At 49.8% G+C, this 26,035-nt stretch overlaps 1 protein-coding gene across 1 annotated transcript in view; it reads right to left on the minus strand.

The window, feature by feature from the left end:
- Positions 1-208: 208 nt before the first annotated feature.
- Positions 209-26,035, minus strand: part of HK2 (hexokinase 2) — a 62,037-nt gene continuing 36,210 nt past the window's right edge. The window contains exons 4-18 of the mRNA XM_032410606.1: positions 22,153-22,272; positions 21,415-21,510; positions 20,445-20,544; positions 19,941-20,124; positions 17,221-17,376; positions 15,757-15,990; positions 14,235-14,539; positions 12,334-12,482; positions 11,956-12,075; positions 8,109-8,204; positions 7,534-7,633; positions 7,254-7,437; positions 5,813-5,968; positions 4,197-4,430; positions 209-2,379 (exon numbers count right to left, since the gene is read on the minus strand). Of these exons, the coding sequence (XP_032266497.1) occupies positions 2,235-2,379; positions 4,197-4,430; positions 5,813-5,968; positions 7,254-7,437; positions 7,534-7,633; positions 8,109-8,204; positions 11,956-12,075; positions 12,334-12,482; positions 14,235-14,539; positions 15,757-15,990; positions 17,221-17,376; positions 19,941-20,124; positions 20,445-20,544; positions 21,415-21,510; positions 22,153-22,272 (2,379 nt within the window). The 3' untranslated portion in view covers positions 209-2,234. The remainder of the gene's footprint in view (positions 2,380-4,196; positions 4,431-5,812; positions 5,969-7,253; positions 7,438-7,533; positions 7,634-8,108; positions 8,205-11,955; positions 12,076-12,333; positions 12,483-14,234; positions 14,540-15,756; positions 15,991-17,220; positions 17,377-19,940; positions 20,125-20,444; positions 20,545-21,414; positions 21,511-22,152; positions 22,273-26,035) is intronic.

The following is a 26,035-nucleotide window of genomic DNA, read 5'->3' on the forward strand; positions in this document are numbered from 1 at the left end:
GTCTTGGCCACATTCCTGCCAGGCAAGTAAGTACATACAGTCAAAATCGAGATACTCATTAATTATTCAGCCCAGCCAGGAAGTACTAATATGCCCCAAAGACTGCACTCTTAAAAAAAAAATCCTCATGAAGCACACGTTGGATATTTTGAAAAATGTTAAAATTTATTAATAGTTAACATCACATAGTTAATTCAACTAGCTCTTTATTATACATGACAACATCTTTACTAGACTGAGTGCTCAAAGATTTGAGAATCAACACATCCCAGTCAAAGATTGAGATTCACTGTATTTACATCAGGCAAAGCAGCATCAGCAAGGAACTGTCACCTAACTGTGGGAACACAGACATTCAAAATGCATTTTCCTTTTTGGAAACCAACAACATATCTTGAATAGCCGCACACACAGCTCTACCTTTAAAAAAAAAAAAAAAAAAAAGGTGCAATTTCACAGACAGTGCCTAATTTTCAAGTTTAAAAGTGAAAATTCATCTCTACTTCTTGGGCATTCTTTAGTGATCTGTAGATTTAGACGTTGTTCTCAGTACAAGTGTGATCAGTGTGCCAAGTTGGGTGCTATCGAGTCCTGTCTTTGCTTCCTTGTGAGCCTCGATTTCCCACACAATAGTGTTCTAGGGTCATTAGTTGCAGGGTGTGGGTGTGCATATTTTAGGGAGGAAGTGGCGTTCAGATTCAGAATTAACTGCACTCCTGAAAGGTAGAGCGTGGAAGATTTTATGCCACCCTACTCCCCCCACCCCCACCAACAGTTTGAAATAAATACTGTGTATAAAAACAGCTCAGCCTCAAGAAGCCCTCGGACAACGCTTCTTGGAAAAACATTTACAAAACAGACCAATTTGGCTAGGAGGGCACAAATCCGCCTTTAAAAGTGTTGTCCCTGAGGTTTTCTTCATTTTGATTGTTTCATTGTTTGGTTTTGGTTTGCTGTTAACAGTGAGACAGAATTTTTAAAGAAGTGCTCTTGGTGGCTTCCTTTATCTTCTTAGCTTAAAAATACTACGGACTACCCTAAGAATGATCATTCTTAAGCAATGAATCTGTCTGGAAGGATTCCTGTTTGCTTTGGTTAAGAGCCCGTGTACTGTTGCCCCAGGAAGGTCTAGACAGAGCAGCCTGTTTCTGTGGTTTCTTCGATCCACAGACCCAGCTTCCCTCACTGTGCCCTGCTTTCCATGTTTCCCAGTCTGCAGGTTAAAAAGGAGCCGGGAAGGAGCTACTTAGCCATTCACTCACCCTGAAGAGGCTTCCCTTCTCTTCCCACAGGCGAATGAGGTATTTCTAGTAACCTGTCAGTATCTTCACCTTCCATCCTGTAACTACACAAATCTACTACAGAGGCCAAGTCTGAAAAGACCCTGTGTATTTATGTACATAACACATTGACATATAAATACATTACATACAACCAATCATTACATACAGTATCAAGGTAAAGGAGCGGATGTACTTCATGAACTAAATAAATTTCAAACATAAATTAAAATGAAAATAGAGTTGTTTCCACTTCTGCAGGAAAAATCTTAAAAATAGACCAGGAAGTCTCCCCTGCCCCAGAGGTCCATTGCTCATGGATGACTCAGGAACCCACTCATTGCCTTGGTTTTGCTTTCTCGGATTCAGGATGCTTTAATTCCAGGACGAGCCTCCGCTGGAACCCACCAGGCTTGTAAAGGAGGTTAAAGACTCCTCCCCCCCGCAATGCTGCCTCTCCTCCCGCCCCTGCCCCTCTGCCTGTGGGAGAATCAGGCTCAAGTTAGTGGAGATCCCTCCAGATTCAGAGGAGACACAGTATCGGCCTCCGTGCTGGGGAATGCTCTTCACCTTAGAAATACCATGCTCAGGGTCCATGGGGAAGCCACTGTATCTTTTCATTAGTGTCCCCATCCTGTAGGATTATGCAGGGACATGGAATTTGGCCAGAGGGGTGACTAAAGGTTAAAATTTGTCTTGAGTTTTAAAAGAACCAGTAGGAATAGTTGGACAAGTATGAACAAGTCCTTACTTCAAAACATATGTATCTCGGGAGGGCCAAGGCTTGGGCACTGAACTCAACAGTGAGCATCCAGAGACCACACCCAGTCCCACAGGCTCCTCTCTGCCAGGGAAAAGCCCAGGGGCCTGTCTCTGACACAGAGGATGACATCTTATAATTTAAAGCAGGGAAGAAGGGGAATGAGAGGAAGTCCCTTCCGGATTTCAGGGACTCTATCGCTGGCCAGCCTCGCGGATGCGGCAGGCCACAGCAGTGATGAGAGCCGCCCCCTTCCCGCTGCCGTCCTCTGACTCCAGGAAGGACACGTCACATTTCGGAGCCAGGTCCTTCACCGTCTCATGCATGACTTTGGCAAAGCTGCAAGCGTTGGGAGGAAGACACAGGGGGAGAAAACACCTTAGTCATGATTGATTTGTGTCCCCCGAGGTGAGATCCTAGGAAGTGATGCTGGAAGCCCAGGAATTATTAAGATGAGCAAAAGGATGACAGCTACTGTGTATTAAACACTCACTATGTACTATGTATCAAGGCTTCGAGAGGCTAGCAACATGCCCAAAGTCTATGTCACGGCAAGCAAGTGGGGAGCTGAGAGCCACTGGGAGTCAACTGTCTGAGATTCTGAAGGTTGTGTTCCTAAAACTCATCAGTGGAAGAGAGGGTCAAGGGTCACGGGCACCACAGGTGTGCCCTGCGGAAGTGCACAGCCTGTCCACGAACTCTGGAAGGAAGACCAAGCCCCATGCACGTGACACTTTATTTTCCAGGGGTGTGGACTCATGTAGACCCACATCTAATCCAAAATGTCATGAAAGATACAAGGAGCAGGCTCGGGGGGTTACTGTTGGCACATTATGGTGATTGTAGAGCCTTTCAGTATGGGATCAGAGAAAGAGATAGGCACCATGTCCCCCAACATAACAGGGTCAGGATGCCCTCCTCATCTATGAAACGAGCCGCAGTGCCAGGGGCTTGACTTCTGTCCCCCTCCCCACTCTCATCTGGGACCAAGATTCCCACTTATGAGGCACTGATCATCAAGAGAAGGAACTGCAAGTTTCTCTCTTTCCAGTAACTGTATAAACTTTGGGCAAGTCTCTCAACTCCTCGAGACGGTCATGGTGAGAGCAGGCAACATTTCAACTGAGGAGTCTCTCTATCCTCACTGTCCCACCTATTGCCCAGACCAGGGTAATAGCTCTATTCTTTTAACTTTGAGCTGAGAAGCTTCCAGGGGAAAGGGATTGGGGCACTTCCGGAATTCAAAATGATTTACTCAAAACATATGCAAATGAGTGACGAAGGGAGAGGAACAACGGTTGATGAGAGAAGAGAGATGGAGAGACAGGGAAAAGTGTAGAAAGAATAGGGAATTCAGTGCTTCCACACTGGGGGGGGGGGGGGGGTTCGAGAGACACACTTTCTATAAAGAGCCAGACAGTAGATAGGCTTTCAGCTCTGTGGGCAACTACATTGCCATTGTAGAGTGAAAGCAGCCAGAGACAACACATACATCAGTGGGCATGGCCGCATTCCAATAAAACTTTATTTACAAAAACAGTCGTGGCTCTAAGTCCACCAGCCCCCGCACCGGACTGCAGAAAATACCCCACTCCGGAGTTCCAGCATACATTCCGAGAATGTTCACAGGAGCACTGTTTGTAACAGACAAAATCTAGAAATAAGCTAATATCCATTAGCAGTACAATGAACTATAGTATACTCATTCAGAGGTATGCTCCACAGCCCTGAAAATTCACAAACTACAATCCTATACTCCAGTGTGGATGCATCTCAAAACTGTACATGCTGTGTGGGAAAAGCCAGTCCCCAAAGGAGAGATGCCAGAGGATTCCCCTGACGGCAGTTTCAAATCTAAGGAAAACCAAAGAGTAGCGATACAAACACAGATACACAGGGAGAGGCAGCTAGGGACCGAGTCACCAGAGTACCTGTCCCTGGCAGGGGGCAGGGGTGCAACCCTGAGTCCTCCAAGCTGGGTGGTAAACACAGCCCTACTTCTGGTTTTTAACCTCTAAACTAAAGCGTCTATGTTATATACACTCATTTGGAATGCCGGGTGGTTTGCTATAAAATAAAAAGAGAGAAAGAGAAGGCAAGGAAAGAACAGATGGAGAGAGAAAGATGGGCAGGGAGAGTGGAGGTCAGGCACTCACTGAGGGTGTAGCTTGTAGAGGGTCCCATCCACGCCCACGGTCACTTTGAGGGTGTCCAGCCCCCGGTTCTCTCGGATCTTGTCCACCACGGCGGCCATGCCCGCGCCACAGAGCTGGGCTGCCCGCCGCGCCACCACGGTGCACACCTCTTTGACAATGATGCTATCGTCACAGGTGCTCTCGAGCCCCAGGTGGTGCAGGATGGCGCGGACCTGCAGCAGGGCCAGGCAGTCACTGCAGGGGGGACACACAAGAGCGAGAGGTCAGTCACATACACGAGGCGCTGGCAGCAGCCCCCGCCAGGTGGCTCCTGTTCTTGAACTCAGTCCAGGAAGCAGTGCTCATCCCACTGGACCCCGCAGCGCCCTCCTGAGTGTGACGGGCAAAGAAACAGCTCCTGTTTCCACCTGGCCGGGTGAGGGGGGGCACTGCTACCCCACAACCGGTACTCAAGAGAACAAGACAGCCACTGTCTAGCTTTCCACTCATTTGGAAAGAACAAAGGCAGTGAGGATGCCTGTACTTGGCATTTTCGGCTGCAAAGCTCTTTGCTACCCGTTTCCTCCGTGTTGTTCCCGGGTCAATGGGACAGGCTTCCGCTACCTCCCAGCATAGACCCCTGCTCTATTTCTACCCCCTCCCAGGGTGGTCTGATGGCGGCTCGTGCAGTCTTTATGAAACAAATGTGAATCAAATTGTAAGAAGAATATAAATCTTATCATATCAAGGGAACTGTCTTAGGACTCCGGAATCGGCTTCCTGCACGCAAACGGACACGCAAACTCGAACATCCTCTTTCTTGCTGGTGCAGATGCCCTAGTGCCCCCGCTCTGGCGCTCAGCCGCCTCCTGTTCTCCCACACACCTGACAGTGACGCACAGAAGCCACTTGTCAAGGGCTCTGGAAGTCCCTGTTCTAATCTGGAGCCGGCTTCGCTGCCATTCTTAGATGGGAGGAGGGAGGTTTTGCTTTAACGGATTTCTGACTGCCTGGCATGCCCGCCTGCACTCGATCCTGCTTCTCCTCTCACCGCGGCCGCAGTTCGAAGCGCCCTCCTGCCCAGCGCAAGGGCTTTAATAGGCTACACCCTCCGTGCGTTCCAATTTACATCCTGTGAACAGGTTACCTTCCCACCTTTGATAACTGGCCTAAAACCCAACAATATTACTTTGCATGGGCTCCTGGCAGCTCAGCAGGACTTTTCATGCTTAAAATGCCAACTATCCATGAGTTACTTTAAATAAACAGTAGAGGGGCACCTGGGTGGCTCAGTCGTTAAGCATCTGCCTTCGGCTCAGGTCATGATCCCAGGGTCCTGGGATCGAGCCCCACATCAGGCTCCCTGCTCGGCGGGAAGCCTGCTTCTCCCTCTCCCACTCCCCCTGCTTGTGTTCCCTCTCTTGCTCTCTCTCTGTCAAATAAATAAATATAATCTTAAAAAAATAAATAAATAAATAAATAAATAAATAAACAAACAGTAGAGCTGTGTCTCTGCGACCAAACTGACTTGTATATAAGCCATACCCCGATCTTACTTGAGCTCTGGAAATCCTTCAGCTTGTCTGTCCGTGAGAGGGAGGACGCGGTCCCACCCGACCCCAGACCCAAATTCTCACCTCTCAATCTGAGACAGGAACTTGGTTTCAAAGATTCCCCTTGTCTTGAGCCGCTCTGAGATGCGGCCACGGAAGAGCAGCCCACGCTTGGTGAAATCGATGAGGATGTTACGGACAATCTCCCCCAAGTACATGCCGCTGATCATTTTCTCGAACCTGCAATGCAGATGACGTTCATGGAGGACGCATGTAGGAAGGGGTGATGCCCAGAGCATTAGCAAGGAGAGGGCATGCAGATTCCCCTGGGTGGGAAAGGAAGTGCTACTTGATTCACTTGGGCAGGATGCCTGGTATCTGCACACACAGACCCACGGCCTTCAGTGAAACTGACCACAGCGTCCACCTGAGGATCATGGGGTTCCTGGGGTCATCCCCATCTTCCGGGCTCATTACCTTCCAATGCTTACTCCCAACTCCTCAAGGAGGAAAACACACCCAAAGCCCACTTCTAAGAAGAGGGCAGAATGCTGAGTCTTAACCGTGAACTTCACCAGGCATTCAGCAGGCTTTCTCTCTAAACCATGACATCATTATCACACAAGTAACTAGTGCAACTGGAGAACCCGTCTTGTCCACTAGGATTGAATGTGATTACTCAGTGGCTTGAGGGTCTTGTGGCCCTGCATAGTGCCTTTAAAGAAGTTGAGACCCCCAAGTTTCAACCAAGACTCCCCAGCACCACTCCATCTTGTCTCACCCTTTGTTTCATTAATGACACCTGTCCGGCCTCTAGAAGCATTTTAGTCTGTGACTTCTTCTCTCGACAAAAGTGTATTATTCTGCAGAACTATGGTCCCTGACCATATCCAGTTAGGAAACACTACACACATCTTCCCAGTGGCAAGTGTGCTGGATCTTACACTATCGTCCCGCAGCTCAGAGCCCCTCCCCACCATCCTGGGGGCTTTGTGAGGCTGGGGCTGACCCTTGTCCAGGCCGGACAACAGAGGATGCTACATACTGGATGGATGGAGGAAGAGATGCATTCCTGTCTGCTTCCTGTTCCTCTCTCTGCCACACCAGCTTCTTTACCGTACGATCAGCAGATGTCTGCTTTTCCTCACCATCCCAGGCCTAGGTTTGAACACCCTCTCTCCCGTTCTCACAGGCAGGGATGGGCAGGCTGCTTCTTGAATTTTCTAGCTCTGTGCTCCTCAGTGTCCCCTGTTCGTCTAAAACCTATGTGACCGATTCCCTATAGGAAATGCTCCTCAAAACAAATATTGTGACCTGTTTTCCCAAATGAACTTTGAAGGCATCACAGTCCAGCAGGGAGAACTTTCCAGATGTATTTGACAAGAAACCCTTTCCAAGGACATTTCCTCTCTTCACATCTCAAAAATGAGGGTCCTGGGATCTGTTGTCATAGAGGATCTGACCGCTCGTCACCATGCAGTTTTGGGGTACCCGCACCAGGACCCACCCGCAATGGGGTACCTACCTCTGTCTGCCAGGGTTGAGGGAAAGCTCATCCACAGCCACATCAAATTCCGTGCGGAAGTCGTCGAGGCATCCGTTGTCCCCGAAGGCCCCCCACTCCATGTTGACACACATCCGGCCCTCCTCCCCCTCCACCAGCTCCACGTTCCGCATCTCCTCCATGTAGCAGGCGTTGCTGCCCGTGCCTGCCAATCACAAACACGTCAGCGCCTTGCCGGGGACCGTCCTCCCTCCACCCGAGCCTCTGGGGCACGACGCAGGACTGGCAGCCGGGGCCTTACCAACGATGAGGCCGACTTCGCAGTGAGGGTCTTCATAGCCACAGGTCATCATAGTCCCGACGGTGTCGTTCACCACAGCGACCACGTCCAGGTCAAACTCCTGAGAGGGCAAAAGCAGATCCCCAGTCCACCAATGAACCCCAACATTTTTCTTTCAGACACTTACAAGGGAGATTTGTATGTATATAATTTATATAAGTGTTTTTTATACAGCATGGCTCATTCTCTCTTTTCATTCAGGTCCCTGCTCAAATGTCACCTCCTCAGGGAGGTTCCCTGGTTGGGCTATTTAAAAGTGCCCTTCTCTAGCCCACTCACCCTGTCCTCACCCGACTTCCTTTTTCTTCCCAGTGCGACAGCACCTGACACTAGCTCATGGGTTTGTTTATAGCACCAGAGTTTGTTGTGGTCATTCCTGAATCCACAGTGCCAAGAGCAGAGCTTGACACACAGGGGACACTCAATCATCGCCGAAGGATCACGTTAATTCTCTCCCTGACCCATGCACCTGCACCCAGCATTTCCCCACTTTGTGACCACGGGTCATCCCAGGCCTCGTGGCACGCCTGTCCCACCTCTCGCCGGTGGATGGCCTCCTTCAGCAGCGTAACCACGTCCTCTCCCTCACAGCCTGATGCCTTGAAGCCTTTAGTCCACTTGAGGAGGATGCTCTAAAAAAAAATCAGAGGAGGATATCAGAGGAGGGCTCCTGTGTCATCCCCGTGGCCCTGCTGTGCCTCCAGTCCCCAACCTCACCACCAAGTCGTACAGCCCCCTTCAATAACCAACCGTCTCTCCCACACGTGATGGGGAGCATCATTTGAGACCTTGAGACCCCCAAGTTCGTTAGGTGTCCGTTCCATCATTTAATCCTCACAGCAAACTGGTGAAATGTCATTATAATGCCCCTTTTCACTAACTGCAGCTCTGGGATAATCTGCTCAAGGCCTGAAGCTTGGAGGAGAGGAGCAGGACTTCCCCGCCCCCCCCACCCCCCAGGCCCGCCGACTCCATGGGCCCCTAAGCACCACACCAGTGCCCCTGCCATGGAGCGAAGTGTTTCATTCACTGGGAAAAGCAGTTTGCTCTGTCCTATCCTCTATTTACATCAGAAGTCAGAGTGTGTCTCTTAATTGTCAAACTCCAGTCGGGCATGAACAAGTGCGCTGACCATAGGTGGGTGACACTAAGCTTCACACCACCCCAGTGAGGGAAGCGTTCTCGTCTCCTCACAGACCGCCCTAAGCCACTCATCTTTAATGTGGCCAGCTGCCGTGTCACGGGGCCCTCTGGGGAACAGAAAGATATGTGGTGGTTTTACATGTAGGAGAACTGATTCATGTACTGTCCCCTGGTCCCTCTCTGCTGCTGCAGCCCAGCAGGAAACCAGCACCAAGGGCTCATGGGCCCCTTCCTGCAAGGCCAGAATCCATAAATGGGCTGTATGCTCACTATCCACCCATATCCATGGTCTCTCCAGGCCTTGCCTGGCCTCGCCACGAGCTTGGCATTTTATGGCCCAGGTGAGTTTGGAACCACAAGTCAACCTGGATGTGTCACACTGTGCTCAGATCCCAGGAGATTTGGAAAAACAAGATACAATCCCAGCCGCATCCGGCTTTACATACCTACATCCTAACAAAGGCATGCTCATCTCCACCTAACTGTCTTGCCTACAGATTAGCTTCACACCTCTAATGAAATTTTGTATTTGGCACTTTCAAGTTTACAGAATGATCAAATGACATTATTTCAGGTGGTCCTTAATAATGACACATGCAGAGGCCCCTGCTGCTGGGGAGACGTGCCCCAGGCCGCCAGGTGGTCGAGGCAGCTCGGGGTCTCTGGGCCTTGGCACCTGCTGATTTTCCACACAACAGGATGATCTTAGCAAAGCAGAATCCAGCTTACAGACAGATGGAATGACAGAACCCAGCTTCTGCTTCATCTGCTCTTAATTTTTTTTTTCAAAGATTTTATTTATCTATTTGACAGAGAGAGACACAGCGAGAGAGGGAACACAAGCAGGGAGAGTGGGAGAGGGAGAAGCAGGCTTTCTGCTGTGCAGGGAGTCCGATGCGGGGCTCGATCTCAGGACGCTGGGATCATGACCTGAGCCGAAGGCAGAAGCTTAATGACTGAGCCACCCAGGCGCCCCGCATCTGCTCTTAATTTTTACAATGCTAGACTATATGTGTGCTCCCTGCAGAAACTTAGAACATACAGAATGAAATCTAATACAATGAACCTGGAATCTCATCATTCAGGTAGAAATAGTGAAGGTGTTCTTGGGCCACCGGATAAATAATTCACGATATATACGTGTTGGCATGAAAAGTGAGGTGTGTCTATTGAAAAATATTTCAGTAGGAAAAGCCTGGAAACGTGTACTGGAGTGCTATGTTCCATCTTCTTATGAATTGTGTTTTTTTCGGGTTTCTGTACTGCAGAGACTATCTTTTTCTTAAAAAATGTTTGAGTCTTACCATCGGTTTTTTCCCCTATCATTGAAATTTCTTCCAGGTTGCTCAGGTTGCTCAGAATTTTATCCATATTTTACGAGGCAGCAGGTTGCTCAGAATTTATTAACTATTTCCCAGGTGTTGAACAATGGGTTTGTCCCTGATGTTTTCATTATAATAAGCAATGTTTCATTAAGTATCACATAAATATGGATCTTCATGTTCCCTTTGGTAAACTGATGCAAATGGAGAAGGCTTTGAAAACCCAGTGCATTGAAAATCATGAGAAAAAACATGTGTCGAGACAAAGGAATGAGAAAGGCTGGGGAGAGGGAATCAGAGGAAGGTGGTCAAACGTACAAGCTTCCAGTGATAAGGTAAGTTAAGTGCTCAGGACGGGATGAACACAGCAAACACTACTGTACAGTGTATTTGAAAATCATGAAAGAGTAAATCCTAAGAGTTCTCATTACAAGGAAAAAAACACACTTTTTCATTCTTTTTCTTGTTTTGTCTCTATAGGAGATGACAAATGTTAACTAAACTTATGGCGATCAGTTCACAATATATGTAAGTCAAATCATGGTGCTGGGCTCCTTCAGCTTCTACGGCGTGCATGTTACCATCTCAATAAAATTGGAAAAGAACAGAAAAGCGAGATGCAACACTGCCCTAGTAACAGCGGACACACGGTGACAGGTGTTGGGAAATACTGCATTAGGCAAGGGTTTTCATTGCAGGACACCCCAAAACCTCCGCTGAACTGGTGCGCATGATGAATTCAGCTCCGAGGGGAAGAGGAGGAAACATCTACAAAACTCAGCTGAGCAACATGCAGGCTGCTGTTCCGGGACCCTGTGGCAAATGCTGGCCTTTCCTCCCCGCTGGACCGGGCTCCCTGTACCTGGGACGTTTCCCGCCTCCGTGCTCCCCCATACACAGCCAGGCCTGCCTGCCTGCCCTTCTTCCCCGTCCACTCCTTCTTTGGACTTGGAAGCCGATCCAAGTCTCGTTCATGCTCTCTGGGCGTGTGCTCAGGTTAACATCACTCTGGTACCCCACTGGTGCCCCGTTCCCACCAGCAACTCATGCCTTCCTGCGCTTGCTTACTTGCCATCAGCACAGTTCGTGTGTGAGACCCCAAAGCAGGAGCCACGACTTGTGTACCCTGGCCACTCTGTCCACCGCACACTGTCCATTTGTAAACGTGCGTGTACGCTTCTAGAGGACCGATGGAGACAGAGAACAACTGCCTAGACAATAGTATCCTAACATCTGGTATGCCGACTGTCAACCCAGAACAAGCCCAAGCATGGTACTCCGCTCTCCTCCGTTCTCAACACACCATGGCCGGAATAGCTGAGCACACCAGCTCTCAGCACACCTGCTTCACTCACGCAAGGCACGTTGAAAAGGAATGAAAAGCGAAGCTAAGACTAGAGAAGCACTGGGGCACCTAAACAACAGGAGGTGAATGAAAATGTCCTGCAGGAGCTGGTGAGCATCCCTGAGAACATGGGCTCAGGTCTCAGGAAACCAGAATTCAGTTCTTGGCTTGCCACTCCCAAGCCTTCTGATCTGGCACAAGATACTTGGCATCTCTACAGACTTTGTTTTCCTTTCTGCAAAATGGGCATACAAACACCTACCTACCTTCTATGGTCACTGTGAGGGTTAAATGAGCTAACACACATAAGCCTAGCACTGTGCCTGGCATAAAGTACTATAAAAATGTTCACTGTTAGTATTTTGATAAGCGTCATCATCGTCTTCCCAAAGATTGTGACCTTCTTAACCTCCACCAGCTCCAACGGAATCACGCCCATCAACAGGCCCCTTGTCACGACTGCTTACTCATGCCCTTTTCCTTCTCTCAACTCAACTTTCTCCCTTGCTCCAAACCCTGGCTGGGGTAGGGTCAATAAAGCCCAGAGGCAAGGCCCCCCAGGGAGTCTGTTACCTCATCCAGGCTGTTCTGCTGGCAGGGGAAGGAGAAGGTGAAACCCAGAGGCAGGGACACACCCTTCATGCCCATGTACTCAAGGAAGTCGGCGATGCACTGGACGATGTGGTCAAAGAGCTGCGGGGAGAAGTTAGGCTCTGAGGAAGGGGCCCCGGCCCAGGGCAGGGTGCCCCCCCACCAGGATCTGGCCACGAGCTCGGGGGCTGCACTCAGGAGAAATGCACGCTCAGGCACAAACCTGGGGGAAGACCAGGCCAGGGCCCCAGCCCACCTGGCCTTCCCTGGGACCGTGGCTGAGCAGAGAAAGCACTGTCCTCCCGGGCGAGACTCGGGTATCTACTGGGGTCCCCTCCCAGAGGCGCCACCCTGCCTTACCTCGTCCCCTGTGCCGTGCATGACCTCCTGCGGGATAGAGTAGATCTTGTTGTGCATCTCTACTCCACGCCGCTTTCCATTCCTCACTCGCACCAGCAGGACCCGGAAATTGGTACCCCCAAGGTCCAAGGCCAGGAAGTCACCTTTCTCTGAAAAATAAACCCGGGAAGGTGATGGACTGGAGCGTCACCACATCAGCACCGCAGAGAGTGATGGTCTATAAAGTCCTTCTCCTGAGGGAGACCTCTTCTGGCAGCCCTCAGCACCCTCAGGGGAGATGGACTGTGTGCTCCACCGAATAGGAAAGAAAATAAGATCCCTGGGACCAGAGCCTTGCTGCCTCCCTAGTGGTCCTCAGATGAGTTCAGGTGGGCCAGAAGTCACAATGAGCTCTGCGTGACACCAGAAACTGTGATACGTGATACAGTACACTCAAATATCTAGGGGCGCTGGCGGGGGGCTCAGTCAGTTAAGTGTCTGCCTTCGGCTCAGGTCATGATCCCAGGGTCCTGGGATCGGCTCCCTGCTCAGCAGGGAGTCTGCTTCTCCCTCTCCCTCTGCCCCTCCTCCCTGCTTGTGCTCTCTCACACGTGCGCGTGCTCTCTCTCTCTCTCTCTGTGTCAAATAAATAAATAAAATCTTAAAAAAAAAAATCTAAACGTGTCGTTCGTGCTAAATCAAAGGCCACCTTATCTTAGCTTCTAGAATAGAGAAGAAACAGCAGAGTTCAACTCTTTAAAGGAAATCGAAGGGAAACCTTTTTACGTGAGAAAAGCCTCCTCTGTTGGGTGATCGTAATACTGTGCTACATGCCTCAAACACACTGCTCACGCAGCCATGAGGAGGAGGCACTGCCTTTCCCTCTGATGAGGAAGGGGACCTGGCTGAGCCAGGCGGAGTCTCTCCCTCGGGCCCACAGGTCAGGGGCGGGTGGAGCAGGCATCACGGCCCAGGTCCTGTGCCAACCGAACAGCGCCGGCCTGCTCCATGTTAGTTCTCTCTGCATTGGGGAAAGACCACCATTTCTTAATGTGCAAGACCCAGACCATGGTCAGCAATCTTCTCCCGTGAAGGGTCGGGCAGGAAACTTTTGAGGTCTTGTGAGCCAGTCCCTGCTATAACCACACCACTCTGTCATGGTAGCGCCAAGTGGCCACAAACAACGCGTAGACAAAGGGGCATGGCTGCGTATTGGTCAAACTTTATTTAAAAAAAATAGGCAGCAGGCCAGGTCGAGCTCATGGGCCTTCGTGTGCCAACTCCCTGACCCAGGGCTTATAAGAACTGGCCCTGGAACCAAAATTCCTGGGTTCGAATCCCAGCTCTGCTGTTTTCCAGCCGTGGGAACTTGGGCAGGTTTCTTCATTTCTCTGTGCCTCAATTTTATGACAAACATATTAGTTTGTTAACAAAATTAAGTACTAACCTCTGTTAATAGTTCAAGATTAAATGAATTAAATTTTGTGTAAAATGCTTACAGAAGCGTTTGACCCATTGTAGGCATTCAGTAAGTGTTTATCATTATTATCACTCAGTTTACAGCAGAAGGGGGCGCCTGGGTGGCTCAGTTGGTTAGGCGACTGCCTTCGGCTCCGGTCATGATCCTGGAGTCCTGGGATAGAGTCCCACATCGGGCTCCCTGCTCAGCGGGGGTCTGCTTCTCCCTCTGGCCCTCCTCCCTCTCGTGCTATCTGTCTCTCATTCTCTCTCTCAAATAAATAAATAAAATCTTAAAAAAAAAAAATTATAGCAGAGGAATGGCTGGGTTGAACTTCTTGAATGCTAGCATTTTCTAGTACTGGTCCCAGTACCCAATGCTAAGGCGGAGGGAGTCCTGCCGGGACATCGACACCAGGACAAAGGCCCACCGCGGTGAGCTGAGTGGCAGCCCTGTCGCCTACCTGTGCCATCAGGCGTGGCACACACGTAGGTGGGCAGCATCTTGACGGGGGCAATGGCGTGAGTCTCCTTGCTCAGACCTCGCTCCATCTCTACGTTCATCCTCCTCTTGACCTCCAGCAGCTGCTCGCGGCTCAGCTTCAGAGACTCCAGGGTATTCTGGCGGGCTCGGTGTTGGTCAGCCAGCCGGTAGGCCACTGCCGTCACCATGGCGGCCCCCTTGCCGCTGCCATCCTCGGAACGCAGGAAGCGGACGTCGCAGTCGGGCACCAGGCGCCGCACCGTCTTGTGAAGACGCTTGGCAAAGCTGCAGTCGCCATGAGAGGGGAAGAGACGGGGGTCCACGGTGAGGGTCAAGGGTGCAAAGGGCTCGCTGCCTCAGCCGCAAGGCCGGGAGGCACCCCCAGGTTCTCGGTCAACACCGTTCAAGCTCGGAGAGTCATCTGTGACCACCCCAGCAGAGGGAAGGGAAAAGGGCCGCTGTAGGAGGCCCCTACCCTCACACACAGTCACATTAAGACCTCCCCATCCCACAGCCGAGGCTCCTCCCAATACATCAGCCTCGGAATCGGGGGATTCGGACACCAGCAGTGCCCCTTTCATTAGACGCTGCCTGTGAAAAACCCAGAACAGAAAAAGGAGAAACGCTCTTCTGGACTTTGGTCTCTTTGGCCAATTTCTGCCCAAAATCCCAAGGCCGTCTGAACAGCTCAAGACCACAGGTGTGTTCAACAAGAACTCCTCGGGTGGTGGCTGTGCTGAGCCACGGTCTCCGGGGCCTCACCGTCCCCGGTGCGGTCTGTGGGCAACAGCACCCCTGGGGGCCCAGAGGCAGGGTCTCGGCCTGGACCCCCCGAATCAGACTCTGCCTCTTAACAAGATCCCCCGGTGATTCACATGCACTTTCGTGTTTCTGAAGCCCTGGACTAGAAGACCAGGGCGGAGACCTTGATTCAGTTAATGAAGGCACACGGAACTGGCGCTCGAATCCAGCAAAAATGAAATAGTAAGTGGGCACAAGAGATCGGCCAGATGCCAACTGAAATTTGAATATTTTGGCACTTAGGACCCAAGGGACCAACCATGGAGGGAAGTGCAGGATCAGTTCAATGCCCAGGTCAGCCAGAGAGGCTGTGCCAGGGTGTCCTCTGTCAGAGGACACACCACCTGAACGGACCATCCACAAACATGAGAGTCAAGGAAACAAGTACAGAGAAACCCGAACTCCTCAACAAGAGGGTGGCAGACAGAGCCCCGTGGCCAGCAGAGCCCTGGCTAGAGCTCCAGTCATCAGGAGCCCTCAGAAATCGCCTCCACCCCTGCCAAGGATGCCACCCTTCCGACCCCCACACGCCCAGCTGGGAGCTTATCCTACAAAGTCCCTCAAGCTACGGTCCACCTCCACCGCCCCAGAAGGCAAAACAGAGCTGGCCGTGGAGTCACTAGGGTCTCTCGCAGGCCTGTCAGGGGTCCTCGAGTGCTCTGGGGGCCACGGCACTGGGGGGTCTGGGCGCACTGACTCACTGTGGGTGCTTCTTGTAGACAGAGCCGTCCACCCCAATGGTGGAGCGCAGCCGCTCCTCGCCCTTGTTCTCCTTGATGCGCCGCAGCACGGCCGCCAGGGTGGCCGCACACAGGCTGGCTGAGCGCGTAGACACAATCTGGCAGATCCGGTGAGTGGCCACGCAGTCCTCCTGTGTCGGGTCTATGCCCAGCCGCACCAGCACCTCACGGGCCTTCCGGGTGCCGTCCTTCTCCCTGGGAAAGAAAAGGACAGCATGTGGGCACGTGTCCAACCCAGTGGGGCCAACGCCATCTCCCATTGAGGACAGACACCCCCTCCACGGCTCTGCCCATTGATGGGAAGGTAGAACAAGGGGAAAACACAACAGAGCCAACAGGAGGCTCCTCGCCCAGACACACACACACAGGGTTCAGGTGCTTCTTTTTCCAATGGGAAAAGCAGTATTTTTTATGCACATACTAAGTAAGGACAAGACACTGTTCTTAAGGCTTTACACACCAAGTTGTGTGTGTCAGTGTGTGTGTGTGTGAGAGAGAGAGAGAGAGAGAGAGAGAATGAGCTATGCTTGCTTATCTGGGGGTAGAGGGAACAGTGTCCCTGCCACCAACCACCCAGCGGCAGAGCCCACCCCATTCCCTCTCTGGGAAGCAGCCAGCTCACTGCCTTTCACGACGGTGCGGGCACTGCTTTAACCTATGCTAGAAGCTGTGCTAGTGTATGCTGCCGTGAACTTCACAGTCTTCTCAGCAGAGCTAAGCACCTCACAAGTACGCACTCTTCCATCCCCTTGGGGTTTAACAAGCAGGCACAATTCCCTCAAGAGTTTCCACTTGAGGTCACTGGAACGGTTTCACTGCTCCTTTAGCACCGAATTCCCCTCCTCTCCACCATCTGGTCCCTGAAACAACAGGGCCTCCTCAAGCGACAAGTGGAACTCTCAAGAACGGGAAACTGGGCCCAACTCTTTGGATACTGTTAACTGAAAAACAAGATTCAGGTCATCCTCACTCCCATCCATGCCGCTCTGTGAAATGCAGGCCTCAGCCATACGTACTGGAACTAAATGGGTAAATCTTAGGGCCATCCGAAGACCTATTCTTCTGTTAGGGAAGCAGGGGTCAGGACAGAGCCCTTTTGGAGAATCATCAACTGAGAAAGAAATGTCAGAGCTTCAGGAAATGGGAAAGAAAGTAGATGCATGAGTCCCCAAGGGGCCCACTGGAGCCTCGGGCATTAAGCCAAGCCCCACCCCCACCCATGCAGCACCAGGAGCCACTTGGGACAAGGGTGGAGACTATCTGAAAAGTTCAAGTCAAGACAGAGGCCTGCCATGGCCCACGTTGCGCAAGACCATCTTGCTGTCCAAATCTGAAGGGTCAAGGGCTGGTTCCCGTTCCTCATTCCCCAATGGCCTGTCCACCCTTCCGGAGACCCAGTGAACAGAGAGGGACCCGGAAGCTTACCCTTCGATATCTGAAACATCTTTGGTCTCAAACTGGCCAGTGGCAAGGAGCCCTGGGCTGAGCTTCCCCCCGAAAAGCAGCTCTTCCTTGGCCATCTTCACCAGGATAAGCCTCACCAGTTCTCCCATGTACATCCCACTGATCATCTTCTCGAATCTGCAGGGATACAGACCAGACAATAAAGAACAGTCCTGGCTGTCAGTGAACTCACAACTTCCCCGCGGACGTGGAGGCAACATGCGCGCCACGCAAGCTGGTGCACAACAGAGTGCTAACTTGTGTGGCATTGCTGGGAATAAGATGTGCAGAGAGGTGACAGCGCAGGGGAGGCTGCAGGGTCTGGGGCGTCTGCTCCATCTCTGCAGGCAGGCTGGGCCTTCAACTATGGAGGGAAAGGGCATATGGAACATAGTGGAACAGCCTGGATTTTAGGGAAAGTAAGTTACATGTAGGGTAGTGACTTTTAAATTTTTTTTCTCTAGCAAGGAAATACTTTTTTAAAATGAAACCTTTTGAGGAGCCTCAATATTTATATACAAGAGAAGAAGGCCAATCTGATCCAATTAGTGGCATGGGCCCAGCAACATCTCACACTGCCCTCCCCTTGGAAGGTCATTTGTGGATTTCTAGGAAACAGGGTGAAAAGAACCCCGGGGTTGGGGGTGGGGTAATGGGCAGGATTAGAAGAGCAGGTTGGGACAGATGCGAAGAAGCTCTAAACGTCAGATTGCCGTGGGAATCTGGGAGTGCGACACGTTGGAAGTTTCTGAGCAGGCAGGTGACGAGATAAAGGCATGTTCTAGAAAGGCAGAGGGCTGCCCCCAAGCTGAGAGCAATCAGCTGATTTATTTTTTCAACACTAGGTGATGCTGTTTTCTTTGGAAGCCAGTCTTTCTGGCTCAAATGGTGTGATAGGAGAAATCGAACCTTCACCATTGTTTGCAGTTATTTGCAGCAAGAAGGCCCTTTCTGGGTATCTAAGCATCTGGGGTCTAGAGAGGAGGCCCCCCAGGGCCAGCGGACACTACCTAGGCTGGGCTTCAGCGAAGAAACCCAGAGCAGGGGGTGTTTACGGGATTATGACGTCAGCTGGTACAATCTACAAGACAGGAAAACCAGGCCCTCAGGAAGTGACTCACCCGAGACCCAGGGCCAGGTATGGCGGAACTGGAGCTCAGTGCAGAGCTTGCAAAATTGCCTGAACAGAGGGTGCATGTAAATTGTTCAAGCACCAGCACAGGTACACTGTGTGGGAGGCTGCCTGGCTTTATCTGTAAGCAACTCATGTCGGCCTCTCCACCTTCTCCAAAATAGCTAGTTCGACGGCAGACAACGGACAGGTCCAGTGGGGCTCTGAAGTGTGGGTGACTTATAAAAGCTTTTATTCCAGTTTTTTTTTAATTCAAACTTTGTTTCAGTCAACATTTAGGAAAATATTTAGAAATACATCAAGAGTGGGAAAAAGTTCCTCCTGGGGCCCAATAATGACTTCTGGGCTACCATGGCTGACACTTTGTAGTCGATATCCTCCCAGCCTTTGATTTGTCTCAGGCTGAGCCAGTGGTGTGTTGCCAAGGCCGGGCTGGCAATTCTGTCATCGGACACTTTGAAGGGCATACAGCTCCTCTGAATGGCTTGGGTGTGCCTCATTCTTGGAGGCAGACATTGATTGAGTGACTTTTCAGTTCATAAATTCTCATCAGCCATGGCAGACACAGCCAGTGCGTTCCTATGAAAGTTACAAGTGGACTCATGCTTCAATATGTGGGAGAAGCCTGTGACTTAAATAACCATGCCTTGAGAAAGCAAGGACTCTCCCTGTACAGAAAAAGACAGCCCATTGCTAAGCTGGCTTATAGAGTCGGGTTTTCCTCTCTGAGCAGAGATCTATGCCAGAAGCTTTCCTGCAACAGTCATAGCAACAAGAAGACCAGAGGGGGCCTGAATTGCTCAAAACATTTTGTAATTGCCTTCAGAGCTTAGAGCAATCCCTGTTTCAATATCTTTAATAGGGACATTGGGTCAATGTTGGTGTAATAACGACAGCGAAATAATGTTTTGTAACCGTCAAAAGTACCTAAAAACCAAGTTTAGCCAGGCTGGAGAATATAACATTCAGGGTGCAAAACATTGGAGACCCTCGTGGTCCTGGGCCACACATTCAGGGAAGTGGCCAAGGAGGCTCCTAAACCAGCTTTTCCAGAGGCCCCGGGTCTGCCTACAGCCGGCTCCAGCTCAGCTCGCAGGCAGCTCTACCAGAGGTCAGAGTCGGGGCCTCAGCCAGTGTGCAGGAGGCAAGTGTCATAAGCCTCATCCCCTGAGCAGTGGCAGGGGTGGGACCTACGAAGACAGCTTTCAGGGACCCTAAGCTTGGCCATGTCAAGATGACTCTTCCGTGTCTCACAAACTGTTTCTATGGACAGCTTACACATTGAAGGTGGAAGAAAGAGCAGGGCCAACACTCAGGAAATGACATTCTAAAATGATGGCTCTGAAGGACAAAGCCAAATTATCTATAATCTGGTTTGTCCGCTTGTTTATTCGTTTTCAGAGCCCTCTCAGCAATTTAGTCATGATGAGCACACCACTCCCGTAACCAACCTTTCGGGGATATAACACTATAACGCAAAAGTGAGAACCACCCCCCAGCTCTGGTCAACCCCCAGCTCAGCTCCTGAGTCCACCCCCACGAGCCCACCGCACAAAGGCTTGCTGCTCACAGTTGTTTCCCGGGGTTCAGGGAGCCCATGTCGATCTCCTGATCAAACTCAGTGCGGAAGTCATCGAGTATGCCATCGTCCCCGAAGGCCCCCCACTCCATGTTGATACACATCCGCCCCTCGTCGCCCTCCACCATGTCAATGTGGCGCATCTCTTCCATGTAGCAGGCATTGCTGCCCGTGCCTGGCCAAAACAAGGGACTGCTCAACACCCACCTGCACCAACCGGCCTCTCCCCAGCCCCCATCTCCCTCTTACTCCAGCATCCTGAGACCAGCTAGAGAGGCTGGGATTGCTCAGTGCAGGCTCCTGGAGTACCCCAACATGATCCAATCCACAACCCCCAACCTGTAAGTTCTGGCTCAGCCCTCCAAAGTGACTGTACCATCATCTTCTAATATGAAGTACAAAGAATTATCCAGGCCATGGAGCCCTCCTCCCTTTCCAGCCCACATCCCCCATCCATTAGCCAGCACCAGCCCCCCACACCCAGTGTTCACTCACCTACAATGAGACCAATCTCGCAATTCTGGTCATCATAACCACAGGTCATCATGGTCCCAACTGTGTCGTTCACCACAGCCACGATATCAATATCAAAGTCCTGCAGGGATAAAAGTGGGGCTCTGATCTTCACCATCACACAAAGGTTATGATTGTGAAGGTGGAGAGAAAGAGCAGCAAGACCCCCAGCTCAGGTACATTAGGGCTGCCCGCTTACTAACCCTACTTGGAGCCAAAGAAGGTTAGAGCTAGGAATTGGGTCCAGATCCAGTCTGACAGCAGTGACTCACTCCCCACCCTGCCTGTCCTCTCCATGGAGGCCACCAGCCCTGCGATCTAGTTTATAGACATCACTGCATTCACAAGAGCCCATCTTGTCATCACTGTCCCCTTCTGCTTCTCTTTCTTCTTTTCTTTTTCTCTCCCTCTTTCCCTGTAACTCCTATGACCAGACCTTTATCTTGTACTCTCTCTACCCTATTCCATCCTGATGCCAACATCATCCCAACCTTCTTACTTGAAAATGATAATCAAGTCTTCTTCAGATTAGAGACTGAAGGGTTTTTCTTGTACCAAGGCTAAGATTATTTATCCATCACGCTAATCTGAAGACCCCAAAGGCATCTGGTTATTATCCATCATGCTAATCTGAAGACCCAAGAGGCACCTGCTTATTATGTAAGATTATCAGTGTGGCAAACATTTCACAGTAAATGGATGCCAAGTCAATATGAAGCATGCCTTAAACTTAGCTGTATGTCAACTATATCTCAATAAAACTAGAAAAAAATTTAATATTATTGGGTACACCTAGCAGGGAAGGAAAAGAAAATCTCCCCTTAAGAACTACAAAAAGGTTCTCATGCTGATTTGAAGACAGACTGGGAAAGATTTCAGAGTAGACCCTAAAGAATGTAAAGAGCCTCCAGACTCCACCTCCCTTCTCCCCATCCCTGCCTCCCCTACTCACCCCTCTCCTCTGGATGGCCTTCCGGATCAGAGTAACCACGTCTTTCCCTTCCACACCACTGGACTTGAACCCCTTGGTCCAGGAGACCAGGAAACTCTGAAAAAATGACCAAGGAATGAACACTGATTCCTCACAAAACCCAGACCACACTACTCAAACAACCATTAGTAAATGGAGACCTCTGCCACGGAGCTAAGCTAAACTCCAACCGTGCTTAAATATTCATTCTGCTTCCTTATTAGCCTAGGAAAGAGAAATTGGGACCCATTCGAAGCCCCAGAAAGATTAAATGAATGATTCCTTCATGATCTACTGCCCCCAAAAGTGGAAAGAACAGGCTTTAGAAATGCCAAAATAAGAGACTCTCATCATTAACTCCCCAGACATCTTTCTTCCAAGGACCTTTATCATGATAACGCTACATCAAAGGAGTTCCTAATTTCCCATTCCTGGTTCCCTACAAGGGATGAGGATAATGTACAACATATGGGGGGTTGCATATTGTCCTTTGAGGGATGAGTGATAAAGACCCTCCCCCCACTTCTGATACTTCTTCACCATCCCCCCACACCTACGCACACCCACCCACCCACAAGGACAGAACTCTCAATACTCCAGCCTCATTCATATAACCATCAGAGCTGCCTCTAAAACCACAGAAGCAGCTGGCTCAAAGTTCACCCCGGACCTCCCAGCCCTAAGAATGAACAACAAAAGTGTCTAAAGACCTCATCTTACCTCATCTAGTTTTGTTTGGACGCAGGGGAATGAGAAAGTAAAACCCAACGGGAGCTTCTTGTCTTTGATTTGTAGCTTATCCATGAAGTTAGCCAGGCATTCTGCAATGTGGTCAAACAGCTAAGAGCACACAACACAAGAAGATGAGTGAGGAGGGAGAAGAGCATGGAAATTAAGAACATACCTAGACTTTAAGCTCAGAAAGGAACTAGCTGAACGTGTACAAGATGTGTATCCCCTCTGAAGTCTTAATTTGCTCATCTATAAAATGGGGGTGAAAACTATACCTGCCCTCAGAGTTACCAAAAGGATTAAATGAGTGAATACATAGAAGGGCTTAACACTAACTAGTTAGTGCTTATTAAATACTGTCTTCCACTCAAACCACTTATCCAAACCACTGTCAAAACCCTGTGAGAGGCAGGAGAAATCATAGGTAAAGCTGATCAGAAAGTCATCACATATCCTGGGAACAGAACATCCCTTGGTGGCTCTGTCAGAACCCCCCTTGACATGGGTGCACAGCTGACTGTCTTGCCAGGGGGGGCAGCCCATCTCACTGCCAAGAAGTATTCTAGCATCCCTGTCTCTTGTGATTAGGGAGGGAATGGGACATTCTCTGTTAGCATTCTATGAATGAACTTAACAAAAATAAGTAACTCTTATATTTTTCTTCCATTCTGGAAAAGTCATTTCCCAGGAACATTTCAAAGAAGTTATCTTTGTTTTCTAACTTCAAAATGAAACACCAAGTGAATCCATGAAGAGCACTGAAGAATAAATAGGGTTTTGTGGATGGGCAGCCTTACAACTATGACCATGCCAAGCAGGACCCACAGCTCCTAAGAAAAAGCTGTATTTACAATTATCCAGGCTTTCAGTCAGTCCCAAGGCCCACAGGCCCATGGCTTCCTTCTTTCCCACTCAGCATTCCCAAAGAGAGGCAGTGACCCCCTCCAGATGCTTACAGGCTGAGGCCAGGGGCATTCTGGTACAAAAAGTAAGCAGAGGCCAAAGAGACCAAGTAGATGCCAAGAGCCAGGTTGACCAGATGGCAAAATCTAAAAGCCAAGGGGGGTAGATGAGAATATACGTTTTCCTCTCTGGACAGAAGCAAGGAAGATTCCACTAAACCAGGGGTTCCCAGGGGTTGCTGGTCCTGGACCAGCAACATCACCACCATCATGTTATAAATGTAAATTCTAGGGTCCAAACCCAAACCTGCTGAATCAGAAACTGTAGGGGTGGGGCCCTCCAGTGATCCTGAAGCAGTGCTTTGAGAACCACTGCACTAACAAAAAGTATTTGCATTTACAAAGGAACTGAAAGGTTGGGGGTGGCAGAGTAGGCTGACAGGCCCACTGGCTCCCCAGATGTCTGCGGTATGCTTCCTGGGAGCAATCCAGGAAGACAAGGCCACCCCCATCTAGAAGGGGGCCAGCTCTAACAACTTCCTGCATTGATCCTGTCCCAGTCTGGTCACATGCAAAATTAACCTCAGCTGATGCTGAAACCCTCAATCTCCAAAACAAAACATTCTCAAGAGCAAAGACTAGGCAACGACAAGGCTCTGTTGCAAAGAGGATCACCAATACATAAGTGCCAACTACCATGAGAAGACGCCAAGTATTTTAATATGTATATAAGGTTTCTAGATAGATACTCAACAAGTTCTGTTCTTCGGTTGGGAAGCTGACCAGAGACAAAATTTACAGTATGACCAAATTCCCAGCACCTTCTTCCTGGTAGTCTAGTCAAAATGATGTTCAGTAAAAATAGTCTTTATCCAAAAAAAGGAAGTTGCAGAAGCTGTGTAAAGAGAGAAGGCCAATCATCAGGGATGAAGGGAGGGGGAGCTTAGGAAGGGGGAAAAGCAAAACGGTTTCCCTCATCCAGCCCCGATCCACTGCTCCCTTTCCAATTGTGCTGCCAACAAGAAGAGGCAGTGAAGGGGTACTCACTTATACAGTAGCCACTGGCCATCTGTGGTTATCTTAATCACTTGGAATCTTAAAAAATGTAATAGTCACTCCCTCAATCACACTAGCCGTATCTCAAGTGTTCAATGCCACCAGTAGCTAGTAGCTAACATATTTGGAAGGGGCAGATACATTGGGAAAAGTTCTACTGGACAGTGCTCAGTTAGGAGAACCTACGCCTCTTTAAAAGCAGGGAAGAGGTGACCATCTGCTCCCTTAATTGGAAGACTATGTCCTCTTCTATTAGCTGATGATCCAAGGATAAGATACTGGGAGAAAGAGCTAACACCTTCCTGCCATAAAAAGGCTCAAAGGGCACCATTTCATGAGGTTAGAAAAGGATTCCTTTTCCTTATTGGTCTGAGACTGCTCACTCCCCTTCCCACAAGATACACTTTAAACATCTAAAGTGGCTGCTATTACAATCCGTAATTCATTGCTCAAGTGGAAGTTCGTGTGCTAGAAGACAGATTTTATCCAGGGATCCATACTGCCCAAGTTCACAGATCTTCAGAAATCTTTGCAAGCTTAGGGCTTGGTGATTTGGTCTTGGTCTGAACTAAATTTTATGTTTAAAATCCATTTGTTTTCCTCCAATTAAAAGATTGACACCTATGATCCAAAAGAAAAGGAAAATATAGGGAAAAAGTAATTCCACCACTAAAATAGCCACTATAGGGGCGCCTGGGTGGCTCAGTCGGTTGGCATCTGCCTTCAGCTCAGGTCAGGATCTCCGGGTCCTGGGATCAAGCCCCATGTCAGGCTCTCTGCTCAGCACAGAGTCTACTTCTCCCTCTCCCTCTGCCTCTGCCCCTCCATCCCACTCATGCTCGCTCTCTCTCTCAATAAGTAAATAAAATCTTAAAAAAAAAAAAATCTTTAAAAGGGCCACTGTGAATTTCCTTCCAGTCTTTTGACCAATTGCTTTCTGCTTTTAAGCACAGTATTCTTTCCCTTCCTTAGGGTGAAATAAACACCTATACTTTCTTCTAGTTTTCTTTATGTTTCATTTTTATATAGCAATTTTCCATTTATTCAAAACTTGTAAAATATCACAATAGCTTTATAGTTTCTTCCAGGTGGGTCTCACTTTTTTTTTTTTTTAATTTGGACTAACACATTGTTTATGTATACTGGAGCTATGTGACCACCCCCATAGAGCTAAAATCCCACAGTCTCAGGGACTTCACCTCCCTTGTTCAACCGCAGCATGAAAACAAGGAAAGCAGGCTTACCCTCAGAGCTGTCCCCAGGGACAAATAAAGACTCTAACGGCAGTCTCTCCCCCACATGTTCTCCTCTTGGTCTGAAATTCCCTTTTGAAGAGGGGGCCCAGTATGGTGAGAAGAATAGTACACCAGGAGTAAGAAGGTTCCACCCTTCTAAACCCTAAGGCCTAAAAGGTGACCACTTTGGCACGGCATCTTATTGGATTTCATGTCCTCTATTCGCTCTTTTATTGAGTACATGCTGGAGAGAAAATCAGCAAGGCTAGCCCAGCACACAAGCTGGGAGTCATCCCTACAGAAGTGCCATCATCCAGGAATGTCTTCAGTGATTCCAACCCATGGACGGATAAGCAGCTGAAGAAGGAACCGGAAGAACATCCCAAGGAAGGTTTTTGCAGAGCAGCTGAAAGGGGAGACCAGTCTCCCTGGACACCCAAGAGCAGAGAATCATGCCAGACCAGTGGCTGTCACCCACCAACTGGCCGGATACTTCTGGAGCAGTGGCAGGAAGAGTCCCCTCTGTAGGGGGGCTCTCCTGGGGGAACTCTTGAGAGAGCGAGAGCCCCCGAAGGGCCTGCACCACAGGACTTCATGTGTGCAGGGGCACCAGTGCCTTCGGGGAGGGCCTACTACTCTGGAAGCAGGCAGGGAGTCGGGATCCAGGACCACCATGTT

This window comes from Phoca vitulina, unplaced genomic scaffold, assembly GCF_004348235.1.
Source record: "Phoca vitulina isolate PV1807 unplaced genomic scaffold, GSC_HSeal_1.0 scaffold12, whole genome shotgun sequence".
Classification (NCBI taxonomy): domain Eukaryota; kingdom Metazoa; phylum Chordata; class Mammalia; order Carnivora; family Phocidae; genus Phoca; species Phoca vitulina.